This window comes from Bactrocera tryoni, chromosome 4 (genome assembly GCF_016617805.1).
Source record: "Bactrocera tryoni isolate S06 chromosome 4, CSIRO_BtryS06_freeze2, whole genome shotgun sequence".
Lineage (NCBI taxonomy): Eukaryota > Metazoa > Arthropoda > Insecta > Diptera > Tephritidae > Bactrocera > Bactrocera tryoni.
Window position 1 is genome coordinate 5,309,734 of NC_052502.1, and position 17,428 is coordinate 5,327,161.

A 17,428-nucleotide genomic window follows, 5' to 3' on the forward strand; every position below is an offset into this window, starting at 1 on the left:
AAAAAAATAACCAAAGAAAATAACCAAATACCAAAAATCCGATTTATGAATACTTCCTCATTCAGATATGAAACATCATCACTATTTTGATATCGGCAAACAGTATCGATTTCAGTAACCGGTCTTTTCACCTGTGATCGTACTACTTTCAAATGCATCTCTGTGAATGTACCACAACAACAAAACAATAGATACGGAAGCGAATGCATTCAGTTGCGTATTTCACGGGAGTGTCTTACTTTTTTAAGTTATTTCTTTGATTTTCAATCAGCTATTGGAAATAATACAGTGTAAAATATAATCGAATTATTATAAAAAATAAGTGAAAGATTATTCGAAAAAGTGCAAAAAATGTGAAGAAATTCGGTATGTGCTTTGCTAAATGTGTGAAAACGGAGTGCTAAGCAGAAGTCGGCGAAGAGTAACACAAAGCAAAGCCAACCATTCGTTCATTCTGTGGCTGGAACCGTTCATCGTGGTTGGCAATTTGCATTTCGATTGAGTCGTACTTCGGGCTTTAATTTTTTTCTATTTACAACTAGACAAGATACAAATAATGTAATAGAAACATAAGCGCTTTACGATAATTAGCACAACAAATAAATTAAGAAATACATGGCTTCTGGTTTTCAGTAGGAGCCGTACAAGACGTGCAAGAAAATACCCCTTTCTCTAAGTGCATTTACCTAGGTACATATTGGTTCTCTAAAAATGGGTGTAGAGTTATTTAAAAAAAAAAAATTGTTGTCTTTTATATTTTTCGTATTTTCGCTTTTACTGTGGAGGAGGGCGCATAGAAAGTGGCAGTGAACTTTTACACAAATTAATAAACTAGACAGTTTAGGGTTGATTGCATGTTGTTTGTTGGATATATTAGCAATATAGTGGTAAATGAGCGAAGCGCAGCATCTGCGGCCACTTTGCAATCCACTTTTACTAGACTACATGTGGGCGTCATTGAAAAAGAAAGGAAACTTGTAAGAAAACTTTGGTTGCATTGTTATGACTTGTGCGTGGCATATCATCTTTCTTATGTTTGCAGTCATACCTGCATATAACACTACGGTTGTAAAAAATATATTTTTTTGTTTATGTATAGACATATGTACATATATGTATATTTGAATAGATTGCAGCAGTATGATGCACAGAGCGATATGCAAGAGATGCAAGGCCAACAACAAGCACTGACATTGTAAATACTGTAACGATATGCAAATAATTTGTTACAGAAATAAATTAAAATTTTGGTCACCAATTCAAAAGAGAAAAAAATAAAATAATATCGCAAAAAAATCTACGAAAATAGTAAAATGAGTGTATTTAATGATTTCCAACGATTGTGGATGCAACGTTTTCCACAGAGTTCACTATCAGATGCGTGGGAACAAGATGTGAGAGCCAGCTTAGAACGACACAAGTTAAAAATTGTTGAGTTGACAAAAGAATTGGAGCAAGAGCAACTTTATGTCGAATATTTGGAGCGCTTACTGTCAGACGTTGAAAAGTTTCGTGAATCTGGAGGAGATCCAACTTCTTTGTTCGAAGCTGCTACCACATCTAATACAACACTGCAAGCCGATACTGATGCAAGTCAGCTTAGTGGAGAGGATGCATGCGCAATTAATATATCGGTAAGAATATTTATTATACAAATATATGATATGTTAAATATACATATACCCAAAATGTGAACATCACTATGATAAATTAGGAGAACTTCAAAAAATGTAAATTGTAAACACTTTCTTCAGTACCATTTTATGATCTAAAAGTAAAAACGTGGTAGAGTTTAATTGCTTATTTTTCGCTTCTTTTAAATTCGAAATTTAAATGTAACGAGTATTTTTACATATTATTCGTTAATTTTGAAATAAACCCTACTGCAATATTTAAAAACTGTATGCATAACTAATCTAAAATAACAGAATTGTAATTCTCCACATGTATTTTATAAAATATATTACCCGTGTACACCACTAGTCATTATAAGAAATTGAGATTAGGACTTGTAGAAATATGAACTTCTTCATTGTTATGAAAATATTTGGTTTACATACTCTAACCCTTGTTGGATTCAAGTAAACTGGCAAAAATAGGAAAGCAGAAAATATGAGCAAGTGATTTATACAGAGAATATTTCCTTATCAACATCAACCACTTGTTCCCTTTATATTGCTGGAACTACCATTTACTTAACCGAAGTCAGGGCAAAGCAAAAATGAAAAATTCCAAATAAAAGTAGTAAGTAAAAACCGCAAACGCTAAAAATATAACATTGTTTAGCTCATATTTTTCGCTAAAAAGGTTAGTAAAAAGTTGTCGCAGTCGCGCACAAGCAGCAGAAGCAATAACGGTGCGATTTCACGACAACGACAAATGAAAAATGGCAAAAGAAGTTTGTTATCTTATCACAACAAACGCGTAAGCAGCTATCGCCCACCAGTGCCTCAATCACGACACTCACTCAGCACTGGAGATCAGCCACCCGACGCTGCCCACACTCCCTGCCACCACAAAAAAGAGTATTGTAGTAGTAGCGCAATAGTCTGCAACGTAGGCGAAAGGCAAACACGGAGCGCGTATTTACAGAAAACGTTTCGATAGTTTTTAAGACACAAAGAACTTTTCCAAAAATACAAATACATAGCATATCACGTATTTGGTAGTTTTATCTATAAGAAGGCACTAATCTTAAACACTGACTCCTACAAAAACGTACGGAGACGCACTTCTATTTGCTTAAGAGGCTACCAGCACCACGATTCGATAGGTAGTGCTCCTTAAATTGGAAATCTTTACAAAGCTCTCGGTGCATTTGCAATTTGTGTTAGCCTGACAACGGGCAAAAACAAAAAAAGTGTAATGAAAACAAAAACTCGATTATGAAAACAACGTGACGTAGTAAGAAGTGAGAGAAATCCAGAAATTACGTAAAAGCGCGTGTTGCAACGCCAACAGTGACTTTTAACTCACCAATTTAGTTTTTGTTGAGGGGCGAAGAGCGTTGGGCAATGAAACTTGCAGTGTTGCTGGACGTGTAATTGTATGTGGGTGAATCGTGCGGTGCGCATCTACCACTCGAAACGAGAGAAATAAACACAAAGTGCAAAGCCAACTCCCTAATATTAAGGAAAACAAGAAACAAAAAGTAACCAATAAAAATAAAAGTTAAATAAAAATCTCATCGAAAACGCATACAAAGACAAAAACGCCTACTTTTAAATCATATACTAGTCATAGTGTTTGTACCGTGCAGCTGCTGCAATGTCATCCTTCAAGGAAAAATTTAAACTGTGGACAAGAGGGGTAAACTTTGAATCGATTCTTTCAAGGGAAAATAAATGTTACTACTATCTTAGAATGAAAAAGATATTACATTAAGTACTTGCAATGTAGAAGAGGGCATAAAAATGTAAAATCGTTTGTAACAATACTTTTTTCAGTTCATATATGTATGTAAATTATAGACTATAATATATTATATGACCATACATACATATGTATAAGTATATTTATTTCACTATCTTTGTTTTGAACGTCAAATATAGGTACTTTGAAATGTATGAGTGTGTACTGATATACTACCATATATTTGTACGATATTCATAGGCGTTTCAACGCCAGTGTCGGTATTTAGCCGCCACATTCAACCAGTCACTTGCTCGCTTTGTGAATCACAATATCGTTAGCATTTAATAAACGCCAATACTTGCTCACTCATTCATAGAATAGTTTACATATTGCTTATTTGAGTATTAATTCGTCTTGTCGTATGCCTTCATCACAATTAGATTTGTCCAAAATAAGGATTCCTCATTGAATTGAAGGTATTAATCGACACTCGGCTTGAAAGGCGTGATGACTTAAGCCTGTGCTCTTTTAATTAATGCAAGATTTCTTTTAAGCATTTATAAGTATGTACATACATATGTGGCCATTACTACTTTCAAAAGTTCTTAAAATACTAAAGCTTATCGTTAATTAACTTTTATTGCATTATTATTAACTTTGATGATTTTATACATCATCGTGTGCATTTATATATTATACTTACATACGTGTCTACATATTTTTATGTCAGTGTACATAAGTACTTAACGTGTATTTTTCGTTCCTTGTAAAAGGTAGTTATGCCATGCACATTGAACAAAGTAATATACTTATTTCACATGATCGTTGTAGACATACATAATTCTCACATACATTTCTATTCATATGTACTTAAAGATACACGAATATTTAATACTGAACACGGTTAGTAAGTTGTAATAGTTAGCCCCCGTACTAGCTGTCAATACCTCTGCCATCTTCAACGCAAATTCGTGTGCTGCATTTAATCATTTTATAAAAATTCATTTTCAATAGACTTTCGTTTATTCCTCGTTATCTCATTGTGCTTTTTAATTCCATACTTAATTTTATGCATTCGCCTAGCTATGTCAAATGTATGCTAGGTGCGCCGAGTGACCACGCTAAATTTCTTTATAAAAAATATCTTTTATGAGGGCTTTTTTTGATTTTATTTGTTTACACTCCAATGCATAAGCTATCTTTTATACTTGGCTTCTTATGTCGGACACTATGGCTTAAGTGCAACTGATAGCATGCGCATAGTATATCCACTAAGTTGCTTAGAGCACAGCAGAGTACATGAAAACATATTCCAGAGCTTAAAATTATTTTATAAGTAAAAGCTGTGAATAAAAATCAACAACTTGTTGGGATGGAGAACTCGATTAAGTTTATTTTTTTCTATTGTATCCACAAACATATGAAATTGATATTATGAATGCATTCAAGTGTTATTGGACAAATTGGGGAGTTCTAAAGGTTTAAGCCATCTCCGCAGTTTACCATAAGACAAAACATAATCCTATCCGCCTCATTTGCCTAAATTTTAATGGTTATTGTGTTATAATAAATTAACAAAATGTGTGAAGTTTTTTTTAATTATTTTTTGTTATAATAGAATATAAATTATTATGTATTTTTAATACTGTGATATGATCATTAAATTTATATAAACTTTTTGTTCTTAACTTTGACCTCTGCAGGAAAATATATTATTCAATTCCAAAATAAACTCTAATTATAACTTTTCCTCCTTATTAAAGAATAAAATATTTTCACAAAATAGGTGTTTGGATTTCCCTTTAGAAAAAATTTTGTTCTAAACTTAAATATTTTCATTAATTTTGCAGAAATCTAGTTTAAATTTACGTGAAGCCAGCAATGATATCAAAGACAAAAACAACAGATATTCACTCAATACTGACAACAAATATGTTGAGGGTGTTGGCGGCAGTAGTATCAATACTAGTAGCATTTCCAAAATCAGCTCGGGATCTGCTGAAACCGGTACCGGCAACACTAAAAATACCAGTGGAAAACAAAGTTTTGAACAAGAAGACAAAGATATGGGCACTGAAAAGGATACTCGTCAGCAAAACGAGAATGGTGCCCTACATAAATGTATAAATGAGTTGGCTGCTTCGTTTGGAACAAATTCTACAATTAGCGATAGTGACGCAGTTCGTCACTTACCATTGGAAGATATTGAGGAATCTGAAATAACATCCTCCGTAGAAACTGGACAGAAACCATTAAAAACAAATGCACAGAAGGCATCACACTTTGTTACTGTAATCGAGGTGAAAGAGAGCAAAACGAATATGGATGCCGACTTGGATAGTGGACTGGAGGGAAGTGAGTCAGTGCAGAGCACAACGACTCCAACTTTGAGTAGTTTCGAACGTAAAAATTCAACAAAAGTTGAACCGACTGCGCCACCATTATCCCCTGCATTAACATCGCCTTCAATGTCAGCTTCATCGTATGCAGCACATGCCGACAATAAGAAGAAAATGCCTCCAAGGTATGAATTATTTGCATTACACTAAATTCTAGTTATTATTTTATATTTAATTTTTTTTCAGACCGCCTCCCAAGAATATCCGACGCGTCGAGCCACCCACTATACCTGGCCAACTTTCGTCATCTCCAAAACGCGATACACCTTACATTGGTAGCAGTATGCCCTTACCTAGCGCATCTGGAAATTTGTCATCATCTGATAGTCCTGGGAATTCACTTGAACGCAATTTAAAACCATCAGCCATTTTGCGGCAAAAATCACCAGAATCTATGGAAGGTAAGGCGCTTACATCCAACAGGAAAACGACATCGGATTTGGGGAAGTTTAATCCGCCTGATTTAATGGAAGAACTGGGACGTAAAGTTGGTAAATCGGAAAGTCTTGAAAAAACCAAGCGAACGGATATGGCAATAACACAAAGCCCTACTGGCAGTTTGGGACGAACAGTTTCTATACAAAACAGAAACGTTACAGGTGGTCGTACCAGTGGCACTGCGATGGGTGTATCACCCACCGGAAGCTTGAGTAAACCTTCAAAGCTAGCTGTAGCAGATAGTTCTTCAACAAATAGCTTGGAAAAGAAATCACATTATTCACTTCAGGCGGCTGACGCAGAAAATAGCCAAACTCAAGTTGTGGGCTCGAAAGAATCCCTAGCATCACAAGGCATATCTGAAATTGTAAGTAAGAAATTTGCTCGGTCTATTCTTATTTCATAATTACCTGTTTGTAAATTGTATAAACATTTGTTATTGCACAATTTTTTTACCAGATTAAAAGCTACGAATCAGTTTCATCTTTGGGCTCTGATTGTGCAAAGGTTGTAGTGGACAATGAACCGTATTATGACACAGTGCCGCTGGATAACGGCGAAGGTGAATATGTTTATATCAAACCTGGCGGTAACGGTTCATCGTCTAGTCGCGATGACCTCTCCACACCAGGCAGTACGCTTCCAATCGGTTCTGCCACACACCTAAGCAGTCAAGCGAGTGTGACAGACCCTGAATCACCTGGACGCAGCTCAAATTATGTGAACATTGATTATTTTCTGCAGTAAGTAAAAATGACATAACCCTACCAAGTACCGTATATCACAATAACAAATAATATTATTTTGATGTAGTCAAAGCAATGAAACACGTTCAAGCTCTTTGGACAGCGATGGAGAGTACGAGGGGCCACCAATAATGCGAACTATATCTCACGACGAGCAAAATTCACAAACCCCTAGTGCTTTACGCAAGGTAATCATTTCTGTTCACATTCATATTATCAATATAGAAAGTTCACATCATATTTCCTCATATATACACATATTTTTACTTACATACCGGGACATGTATTAGTTGTTATTAAAATATATGTTCCAAAAATGATCGAATATTAATTTTAGAAATATAGATGAATACATGCTTAACCAATACTTACAAATTAACTCACATTCACCCTTTGACTGTTCATAATCAAACAATTCCAATAAATAGAAAATTCGAAACTTATGATTTCCTATGATTATCGCGTATACTCGAAACTTGCAATATTAACAATTAATTTCTTTGTGTTGTAATTTGTAATTTAGAGAAATAATTTCATCTAAAGGCAAATCCGGTGCAGCCTTTACTTTTCTATTTATTCCTACTAACTTCAACACATAAATTTTTTGATCTAGTATTTTTGGAACATATACTTACTGTACTAAAATTGAAATATTTTTAACATTTGACCATTATTTCTTTACACTTACTAACTGTGGATTTACCATTTTATTTCTAAAATTTTTTCCCCAACAGAATTTAGTTTCAGCAATACTAGTGAGTATTTAATGTGTAAAATTTTGATTATAGCCATAATTAATAGATATGCTTAATACATAAGTAACTTTCTCATTCTTACTTGAAAAGCAAAGCAATAATAGAACAATTTTCAAAAAAGTACTGACTAAATTTTTTTGTTTAAAATTAGTAAATTACTCTCGACTGGTTAAGTTTAATATGAAGTGCATTTCATTTATTAATAAAGTTGATTCAAAAGAGCTGGTGCGAGCTATTGTGATAATCTAAAATTTCTGTTCATGTTACGATTATAATTGCAAAAATATAAACAAAAGCTCTACACTTTTCCAGGTCTCAGGCAACGCACGAGGCGCTAAAATACGCTCTATATTGAGCAGTATTATACAAAGTGAAACAATATACGTGGAATGCCTCAACAAAATGATACAGGTGGGGTATTTATTTACCTAATTAACATATAACCATATTAATTATTATTTTTTCGCAGTATAAGAGAGCAATTCATGCCACACTGGGTACATCACAGCCTGTGATCAAGGAGGAAGAAGAGAATACGATATTTTTTAAAATCGACGAACTTTATGATGTGCACACACAATTTCTAAACGATTTGAAAACGATAGCGGCGCACGAAGGAGGAGACGTTCTTATTGGTGAACCCTTCAAACGTCTAGCAGACAGTTTTAACTTGTATAGCGCTTTCTTGCACAACTACGGCCAGGCAATTGATACAGTAAAGAAGTGCAGCGCTAATAATCCACAATTCAAACAAATTGTCTCAACGATTGTCGTAAATTTACATACCGAACAGTCGCTTACCCTGGAGGATTTGTTGCATAAACCTGTGGCGCGTGTACAAATCAATGCATTAGTTTTCAATGACTTGTTGCGCGAAACACCACCCAATCATCCGGACCATCAGCCATTGCGACAGGCACAGAAGACCATACACTTGTTCCTGAAACAATTCAATGTGGTGAACCAGCGTTTGTCTACCGAATCGAATAAAAATCTGAGACGCATGGTGAAGAATTCTTTCATTGTTGAATTGGTGGATGGGCATCGTAAGTTGCGGCATCTCTTCTTGTTCAATGATGTGATCGCCTGTGCCAAGTACAAGGCATCCGGACGTGACCGAATTGACTATGAGCTGAAATGGTTTATACCGCTGAAAGATGTTGTGGTGTTCGAAGAGGCAGACGCCAGTGCTGACCTCAAAGAATCTAGTCCTGCAAATATATTGCAATTGAAAACGCAAGCGTGCACAGTACGTGATCAATTATTGCTCGAAGAGAAGGACGATAAAGGACGAAAGTCCAATGGCTTGCGTTCGGGTGATAAATATCGCCGCAAATTGGCTGACTTAGAGTCGCAGCTGGTATTGGCATCGCCGAATTTAGTCTTCCGCATTGCCAATAAAGCAACCAATAAAACAATAACATTTTTCTTGAGTTCTGATTTCGAGCGCACGCAGTGGATTGAATCTATACTGTCGCTGAAGGTTAGTAAAGTACAAATGCACTTGTTTTTATACATATTTCCATTTGATATTTGAAATTTGGCTTTTCTTGCATCTGCAAATCTAGCAAACCTGCAACATACCTGGAGCGAACACGATAAACGCTTTAGAGGTGCACGCTTTTATCGTTGCCATGCAGAAAGGTATGAAGACTGAAATGGGTTCATATCTGATGCGAAACACCAATGACGAGAGTCTACTAGTGGGCGATCTGCATATGACAGTGCACGGTCTGACGGGTCTTGACCAGCCTGCCGATTTGTACATTTGCATAGAAGTGGATTCGTATGGCCACTATTTCCGAAAAGCCACCACGAAAATGGTGTGTCGTAGCTTGAGCCCACTTTGGAATGAAAGTTTTGTATTAGAGCTTGAGGGCAGCCAGAATGTGCGAATTTTGTTGTATGAAGCACATGAACGTCCTAAGTTACGAGCCAAACACGTCTTAAAAGTAAATTATAAAAGCTATTAGGTTATTCAGAAAATTTACTTCATATCTTTGCTAACAACTTCATTACAGCTTAGTCGTAGTTGGTTGCAAGAGACGCCATTGCCGCGTATACTAAAACTTGGCGAGACCATAACGCTGAATACCACACTGCGATTTGTACCCGGCGAAGTAACTTTACGACGTGTGCCAACTTCAAAGCCGGGTGCGCTCTTTGGTGCCAAAATGAGTCAAATTTTAAAGTAAGTAATAATTACTACGCTCAGTAATATATCAGTACAATGATTTCGCACCTAACACAGGCGTGAGAAGCGAGACATTCCATTCATTATCAGTGCCTGCATCCGTGAAGTAGAACGACGCGGCATGTCTGAAGTGGGGATTTATCGCGTGAGTGGCTCCGCTTCCGATTTGGCCAAATTGAAGAAGTCTTTCGAAACTAGTATGTGATCTGTAATACCAATTTTGTTGAAAACTATTGCTAATTCTGTTTGCTTTTCTTCTAAGATGCCTACGAGGCTGAACAGCTGCTGAAAGATGTGGATATACACTCAGTTACGGGTATTTTGAAGTCATATCTGCGAGAGTTACCCGAGGCATTATTTACCGATGCTCTCTATCCGAAATTTTTTGAAACGTTCAGCGCTTTCAGTAATAACAACGAGACGGCGCGTATAAATGAACTCATAAAAGTATTTGAAGAATTGCCACAGGCGAATAAAGCATCTATAAATCATATATTGGATCACTTAATTCGGTATGTACAATCATTTTGAAAAAAAATTTAAACATGTATTTAAAATCCATGGAATGGTAGAAGCAAAAAGGTCTTCTCAATAATTGTTTGCGTCGTTCAATTTTAGGGTACATCATCAGGAGGCTGACAACAAAATGTCGCTGCACAATTTAGCTATGGTCTTCGGTCCGACGTTACTGCGGCCCGGTCAAACGCAAGCTAAACAGAAAGACTTGCTAGCCTCCAGTACCGTAGATGTCATGGCCCAAGCAGGCATACTCTATTGCTTCCTGCAGGCGCGTATTAAAAAGGATTAAAATATTAACTCATAGGCAAAGTGAAAGTGACTAATCAGAAATATTGTAAAATGCATATATTTTTGTAGCAAGCAAAGGGCCTTTGTATGCATACGCATAACCTGCGTGAGAGAAATTATTCTTATAACTACGTAGCTTCCATTGTATTTATACAGGCATATGCAAAACGGTGCAAACGTCGACAATTCGCTATTGCGCAAATGGTGAAAGAAGCGGAAGAGTTTACGAAATATTGCAAAAAAAAAAAAAACAAAATGAATCAAAGAAATTAAGAACATTGCAATTGTATGGCGCATAAAAGTTTCCCTAGGGTGTATGCAGCAAGAGAGAATTTTTGGCAGATGTGTGCCGAAAAATATAATTTTTATAGTCGATACATTTACAATATTAACAGATGAAACAAAACAAAAGAAAAGTATTGATTAAAGCGCACTCTAATGATGCTGGAAGTATCGAAATATTATAAATATATCTATCTACACTGCTCCATACCATAGATTTGCACGGCTTGTACTATCACGGAAGCTTATTAAAAGTTAGACAAAATTTAAAATTTTGTCAGTTTACAAAAACAATACAATAGAACATTTCGTCACCTGAAATGCAAAATAACGTAACATCATTTTCGGAATTTTATAGTGGCATGAATGAAAAACGAAATAAAATGGAACATGAGGGAAAAAAAAATTTATATTGGTTAAAACTGGTTTATATCTGAGGTGAGAACCTCAAAATGTTGGACATATGTAATATTATGAATGCAATTTGAAGTAGTATATCAGAATCAATAAGACATTCAATTTCGAATTTTTTGATGATACGTCATTTTGCATTTCATGTGACGATATACACATTAATACTTAAACAGGAATACATTTAGCTGCTCATTAAGCGTTTCGTAATGTTTATGTTTATTATTACTAATAATTTTCATTATCAAAAAAAAAAAAAAAAAAACTATAACGCTGGAATCCTGTTATTTACCCCTGTGTAAATGATAAATGATCATGAAGTTGCAAGTCTCGTAACTTGAGGAAATTTAACATTAACTTTCTTGTCCATAAATATAGCAGATGATTCAGTATGTAACATATTATCAGACTCAATTATCTTCGTGTACTCCATGTTATAAATACTTATTTCATTTCTCTATTCCGAAAATCAGGAGTTTCTACAATTAAATGTATTTTACAGTGCTCTGTTTCATTTGCATTGTTAATTTTTGTATTTGAATTAAGTTAAATGATTTTTTAACCGGTCCCTGGTAATAAACCTTAATGAAAAGCTGAACATATTAATTAAAGAAGAATTAGCTTAAATTTAGTTGATTTCTAAAACCACATTGTTATTTATTATGTTTCCATAATAAACTTAAAATTTCACACAAGTCGGGTCTACATGAGTAAACGGGGGATATATGTATAGCCGGTCAGACTTGTCACCTCAATAGCATTTCTCTAAACAATTTTAAGTTGTTACAACAACACCAATAGTAATTGTATATGTATTTAAAAACAGCGATCTGAACAGTTGCCATATTAGGTTGTTTAAATACTTCAAAGTCAATGAGTGTGTACATTTCGACACCACCGTTAATTATCCGTTTTCCTTAATTTACTGCTATTCAACTAAAAGACTTCCACTTTTCCGGCAATCATCTAGCGTTATTAGTTTCAATAATTTTTAAGCAATGAATGTACTACAATGACTTAGTCTGTGGTCGCTTACATTTACCTTATAATGGTTACTTATCGACCCTTTTGAAAGGATGCGAAGAAATATATTAATTCAAAATAAATAAAAAAATGACGTAGGCTAAAACAATTTAATTTATTTTTTACCTGTATGTAAAATTATATGATGCTTATTTACTTTATAGTTTATCTAAATACGAATATATGTATTTTGTAGTGCAGTTATACAAAAACAAATATATTATTATTAAACATACTTATTAAAGTAATTTGATTGTGAAATTTATTCCCTTCTGTTTATTCGTCATCTTCACCAGCATCCTCCAAATGTTCGCTAGTATTGAACACAGATTTTCTACTTCGTTTGACATTATTTGTACTAGCATAGTACTCAGTTGCGGTACGTTTGCGTATTTCTTCCACGTCGTCGTCATTGATGGATGCCCATTCCAGCACCAATCGTCTGCCGTATAAATGCGTACTTTGGCTAAGCGCTTCGAATGCCTTTTTGGCGTCACTTTTTGTAACGAAATCTACAAAACCGAAACCGCGATGTGAGTCTGCGCCCGGCGTCATTTTCTTTGGTAAGCGCACAGAACGCAATTCACCAAACGCCCTATAGAATGATGAAAGGATTTCATTAGAGTATTCATATTCATGCAAATGTTTGTTATTCTTACTTGAAGATTTCGCGGACTTCCTTTTCTTTCGCCTGGAAAGGTATATTGCGTACAAGCATTTTTGTGCCTGTTTGTTGTGTTTTCACCAAATGTTTACGAGGCACATTAGACGAAGTTCTAAATATGAAAAAACAACATTATTGAATGGCTAAAAACTAAAGATTTCGTATTACTTACTTTAGTATTCGATCGCTTCGCTTCAGTTCCACCTGATTGCCGTCGATTTGTGTAAATTGCATTTCCTTTAGAGCTTTCTCTGTTGTTTCAGCCAACTTAAATTGTATGAAACCATAACCCATTGAAACTTGAATACGTGGATTTTTAGGATCTTTCCGCTTTGCTATTTCCACAGTGTGTATTGGTCCTAAGTGCTTGAAATGATTGTGTATCGTATCTGGGACGGTTTTGAAATTCAAATTACGAAGAAAGAGTGTTGTATTTGGTTCAGGAGGTTCGTCCACTAAATCTTCCTCAATGTTAGAGTTTTCGTCTTTAGCTGTTTTGCTTTCGAGGTTTCCATCGGCATTTAATTGTGTTGTTGATTCAGTTTGCAAGGCTTCCTGTGTTATCGTTTCATTAAGACTGCTGACTTCTTCCTCTTGTTTTGGAATAATAGGTTCTCCATTTAACGTTGTCGTGAAGGTTTGTTCCGGCGCCCACTCCAAGTATAATGGCACATTTTTAAATTTGCTATACGCTAATTTTTTGAAAGCGTGTTTCGCCTCTGATGGGTCACAAAACTCTATCAATGCGGTGACCCCACTGGGTGGTAAAACGAGTCGCCCGATTGGGCCAAATTTCGCGAATATTGGCGTTAATTCTGTCACTGTCGTATCAGCTGGTAAATTTTTCGCTAAGATAATTGTTTTAGAACGCTTCACTGTAGGGGCATCAAAAACACTTAGCCGCACTCCATTCTCTTCAAGGAAATTTTTCATTTCAATGACAATTTGTGTTTCTCCTAAAGCAATACGAACCGCCGCACTGGAACCGCCCTCACTTGTGTCTAAAACCTTAAGTGTATAAAATAAAGATAAAAAACAACATAAGAGGAAATAAGTATTGGAGCATAAATAAGAGTATGTTACCTTTTCTTTAGTGGTGGAGAAACGTTTAGCTAAAATTTCCGCCACCGCATTTGCACCTAAAAATAATGTATTCCAATTCCCACTCTGTTGCGCTGATTTCTTCAGCTTTAAAGCTTTCTTTTGTTTAAACGACAGAGCTGGGTCATTTTCATCACTTTTTGGGTCGTCATCCCTGCTTTTTCCTGGTATTAGATGTAATAGCCTACCATGAAAATCGGTGCCATCCAATTTGTTAAAAGCTTGCAAGGCATGTTCTGGCATAACGAATGTAACTGTGCCAAAACCTTTTATTTGTCGAGTTATGGTATCTACGGGCACATTTATTTCAGCGATGGGTCCGAATTTTTCAAACAATTTTTGAAGATCATCTTCTGTAACTGTGTAAGCCAAGTTACGGAAGAAAATACGACCCGATTCAGCTATTCCTTCTTCATTTTGTGTACTCTGTTCTTGTTGAGCCCATTTCGGGTTTGTTGGTTTTAATTTATGAAGATCCGTTGTTTTCTCCCCCTTCTCTCCTTTCGATTTTGTAATTTTGTTTTTCTCGGTGAAATCGGAAAAAAACACTTGTTTTCCTTTTATGAAACTTTTGTTTTTGAGCATAGCTTTAACCATTTCCTTTTCCGTCTTAAAGCCGACATAGCAGAAACCATGAACATTTGTAGGTAGCCGTACAGAATATGGCTTTAACGGTTTAAAAAATTTCAAGATCTCTTGGCGTTTCGCTTTGTAAGGAACATTGTGCATTTTAATAGTAAACAAATCAAGCCCCGCTTTCGTTTTGTCTTTTTTATGATTCGTATTCGTTGATTTTGCCATAAGGTTTTTCATGTAATCAAGATCACTGATTGGCTTTTCTGCTAATTTTTCTTCATCTTCATCTCTATCTCCACCTTCATTACTGTTCTCATTCTCACCTTCGACATATTCAGTTCCTTTCGCCTCTGTACGGATTTCCTCCTCAGTTGTATTTTTATCTTGCTCGGTAGGTTGTGAAGCTTCTCCGGCGTCATTTGCCCATAAAGTGCGCTTTTTATCGTGTGCACTCATGAATTCTTGAAAATCAGGATCATCCTTATGTTTACTTATAATTTCATCCACCACATTGGGAGCTTTTTTTCCGTTATTTTTGTTGTCCTTTTCCTTTTGTAATTCTTTCTGCATAGTCTGTGTCTCAGCTTTTCGAGCATTTTTGCTACGTGCTAGCGGCTTATCCTCACTGCCAAGTGCAGCACACACTTCAACCTTGATACGGCTTGTTTGAATACATATGTTATTGAAATATTTTATAGCTTCTTGCGCCTCTTCTTCACTACGATATCCGATAAAGCAGAACTGGCGGAATTTTCCGTCTGGTGTATATTTGAGCTGCATATCCGTGATTGTACCCTTCGTACCAAAGATATTGCGCAGCTTTTCTTCGCTGATCTAACATAGCAAGTATATTACAGTATTAACATACTCATTTAATATTTGATTGCATACTTACATTCTTTGGCAACTGCTTTACTATAATTCGTGACATTTTCTCTTCAATATTTATATCAAATATTTTAAATTAAAAGTACAAATAAAATAAGCAAAAACCGCATTGTTTATATTATGCACCGCACGTGAAATGAAATGTCATAATTTAGGGCTGCCAATACTTTTCTTTAAAATTGTATAAGGAATGGACAAGACTTTCCTACGAGTGGAAGGAAATTATCCTGTTCATTTCATATCTATACACAAACAAAAACATTTTTTATTCTTACGAAAATACATAAACGAATATTTTTAATTTGTAAATTTGAGAAAAATACGTTATTTGGTTATTTGAAATAGCAACCCTTTGCACAGCTGATCAGAAAATTTTGATTTGACAGAAAAAAGCTCGCGAAAGAAAATACGAAGTACGAAATTATATTCGAGACCAAATTGTGTGTTTATTTAAAGAACTAATTGAAATCCTTGACGCCTGCTAGGGCAATATTATATCCAGGATTTGGGTAATTCGTCCACATTTCGAAAATAATTGTTAAGGCTTGTTGGATTATAACGACAATCAAGTGATTGCGAATCGTAAGGATTCTAATGGTAACGTCACAATAGAAGAAGTTAAATAATAAAGTTTATATTAATGCTTTGAAAAGAAAACAAACGCTACGCAATAAATAGCCGAAACAAATATTTTAATGTCACTTTCGCTATTGCGATGTCTAAATCGGGGGGGAGGAGGGGTCTTAAATGTCACTAATAACGCTACTAAGCTATCACTGCCACCATCGTCGTCAACGCCAATCGTGGGTGTTTCAAGCACTGCACATTATTCGCGACGTAGTGACCCCAAAAACCTTGATAGCGTTTTCAAGGTGGTAAAGTCTAAGGCGCGTGTTGAAGGTGATATTAAAATGGGTAGTATCTCAATGACAACATACAAGTTTTTATTTCTTTTAGATGACTCTGATTTTCTTGGTGGCGAATGTGGACCGAATTGGGAATTGCTTGCTCCTCGGGGGAATCGCTTCTATTTTCCTAACGCAGTTGGACCAGCGTGGCAAAGTGCGTCAACAACCATCAATTTAGAAGCACCACTGGAGTCAATTGTCGATTTCGATGGAAAAGTAATAATCTATGAATATATCCATTTAGACACTCAAATGTGACTTCATTTAAAATATTTTTTAGAATACAAAACAAACTGCTATGCTACAATTTACTGTCGGTGAATGCCCCTCACTAATAAGAAAGTCATTACACGAACTTTTTCCGGCTCCTGAGGTTGTTTCTAGTGAGAAATTAGCATTAATGACATTGCGTTTTTCAGGTGATAACGAGCAAGGCGCAAGAAAGGTAATTGAAATTATGATTATTAAAATTAAAATGCTGAAATATTTTAACGTTTGATCAGTTTGTTTTGGCGGCACGGGAAATTACGTCAAGGCTTCGCTTGCATGGGTATTGGGCTGATTTTATGAATCCATTCAGCGGCAAACCCTTTTATTCTTGGGCAAACGGAAAAAATCTGTATAAAGTTGACGAACGATTTAGAGGGATTAATATGAAGTTGATAAAAAAGAATCACTGCACTGTAATTAGCACCGAAGAGGGCGATGCTACATTTTCTGGAGTCATATACACGAATGCGCCATGTGATTATTTGCAAATCAAATCGCTTATTGACGAACAAGTATAGCAGGCTACCATTGCCCTAATAAACTGTAAATTCAAAATTGTTATAAGTTTCATTAAATGAAATAAAATTTTGTTTTAATTAAATTCTTCTACAC

At 35.5% G+C, this 17,428-nt stretch overlaps 3 protein-coding genes across 9 annotated transcripts; 2 read left to right on the forward strand and 1 right to left on the reverse strand.

Annotated features, from left to right (window-relative positions):
* Nucleotides 1-205: 205 nt before the first annotated feature.
* On the forward strand, nt 206-11,072 carry LOC120773969 (active breakpoint cluster region-related protein). Of its 5 annotated transcripts, none has more exons than XM_040103209.1 (14): nt 206-290; nt 1,130-1,634; nt 5,205-5,878; nt 5,940-6,558; nt 6,651-6,934; nt 7,005-7,125; nt 7,672-7,692; nt 8,005-8,103; nt 8,162-9,175; nt 9,261-9,644; nt 9,714-9,883; nt 9,944-10,083; nt 10,149-10,398; nt 10,505-11,072. In XM_040103209.1, exons 2-14 carry the CDS (start codon nt 1,314-1,316, stop codon nt 10,692-10,694), a joined length of 4,287 nt encoding a protein of 1,428 aa, XP_039959143.1. In that variant the 5' UTR covers nt 206-290; nt 1,130-1,313; the 3' UTR covers nt 10,695-11,072. The 5 variants fall into 5 exon arrangements, with proteins under 5 accessions (XP_039959143.1, XP_039959141.1, XP_039959140.1 ...); XM_040103207.1 differs by lacking the exon at nt 206-290 and adding an exon at nt 327-366; XM_040103206.1 differs by lacking the exon at nt 206-290 and adding an exon at nt 376-690.
* Nucleotides 11,073-12,526: 1,454 nt separating this feature from the next.
* Nucleotides 12,527-15,776, reverse strand: LOC120773823 (probable RNA-binding protein 19). Its single transcript, XM_040102933.1, has 5 exons — nt 15,646-15,776; nt 14,157-15,584; nt 13,246-14,081; nt 13,069-13,185; nt 12,527-13,004 (listed from the first exon to the last, which is right to left on the reverse strand). Exons 1-5 carry the CDS (start codon nt 15,679-15,681, stop codon nt 12,686-12,688), a joined length of 2,736 nt encoding a protein of 911 aa, XP_039958867.1. The 5' UTR covers nt 15,682-15,776; the 3' UTR covers nt 12,527-12,685.
* Nucleotides 15,777-16,017: 241 nt separating this feature from the next.
* LOC120773824 (cobalamin trafficking protein CblD) lies at nt 16,018-17,401 on the forward strand. 3 transcript variants are annotated; one of them, XM_040102935.1, is made up of 5 exons: nt 16,018-16,235; nt 16,292-16,538; nt 16,596-16,762; nt 16,827-16,991; nt 17,050-17,401. In XM_040102935.1, the coding sequence occupies exons 2-5, from the start codon at nt 16,334-16,336 to the stop codon at nt 17,332-17,334; spliced, it is 822 nt and encodes a 273-aa protein (XP_039958869.1). In that variant the 5' UTR covers nt 16,018-16,235; nt 16,292-16,333; the 3' UTR covers nt 17,335-17,401. The 3 variants fall into 3 exon arrangements, with proteins under 3 accessions (XP_039958869.1, XP_039958870.1, XP_039958868.1); XM_040102936.1 differs by having other exon boundaries at nt 16,018-16,220; XM_040102934.1 differs by having other exon boundaries at nt 16,018-16,538.
* Nucleotides 17,402-17,428: the final 27 nt, after the last annotated feature.

Bases quoted from the DNA above. Each gene is read 5' to 3' on its own strand.
- LOC120773969 (XM_040103209.1), top strand. From the start codon at position 1,314: ATGAGTGTATTTAATGATTTCCAACGATTGTGGATGCAACGTTTTCCA. The intron at 6,559-6,650 runs GTAAGTAAGAAA...TTTTTTTACCAG, and splicing joins CACAAGGCATATCTGAAATT to ATTAAAAGCTACGAATCAGT. The intron at 9,884-9,943 runs GTAAGTAATAAT...CACCTAACACAG, and splicing joins AAAATGAGTCAAATTTTAAA to GCGTGAGAAGCGAGACATTC.
- LOC120773823 (XM_040102933.1), bottom strand. From the start codon at position 15,681: ATGTCACGAATTATAGTAAAGCAGTTGCCAAAGAAT. The intron at 13,186-13,245 runs GTAAGTAATACG...TTTCATATTTAG, and splicing joins CGAAGCGATCGAATACTAAA to AACTTCGTCTAATGTGCCTC. The intron at 13,005-13,068 runs GTAAGAATAACA...ATCATTCTATAG, and splicing joins GAAGTCCGCGAAATCTTCAA to GGCGTTTGGTGAATTGCGTT.
- LOC120773824 (XM_040102934.1), top strand. From the start codon at position 16,334: ATGTCACTTTCGCTATTGCGATGTCTAAATCGGGGGGGAGGAGGGGTC. The intron at 16,763-16,826 runs GTAATAATCTAT...AATATTTTTTAG, and splicing joins TTGTCGATTTCGATGGAAAA to AATACAAAACAAACTGCTAT. The intron at 16,992-17,049 runs GTAATTGAAATT...ACGTTTGATCAG, and splicing joins ACGAGCAAGGCGCAAGAAAG to TTTGTTTTGGCGGCACGGGA.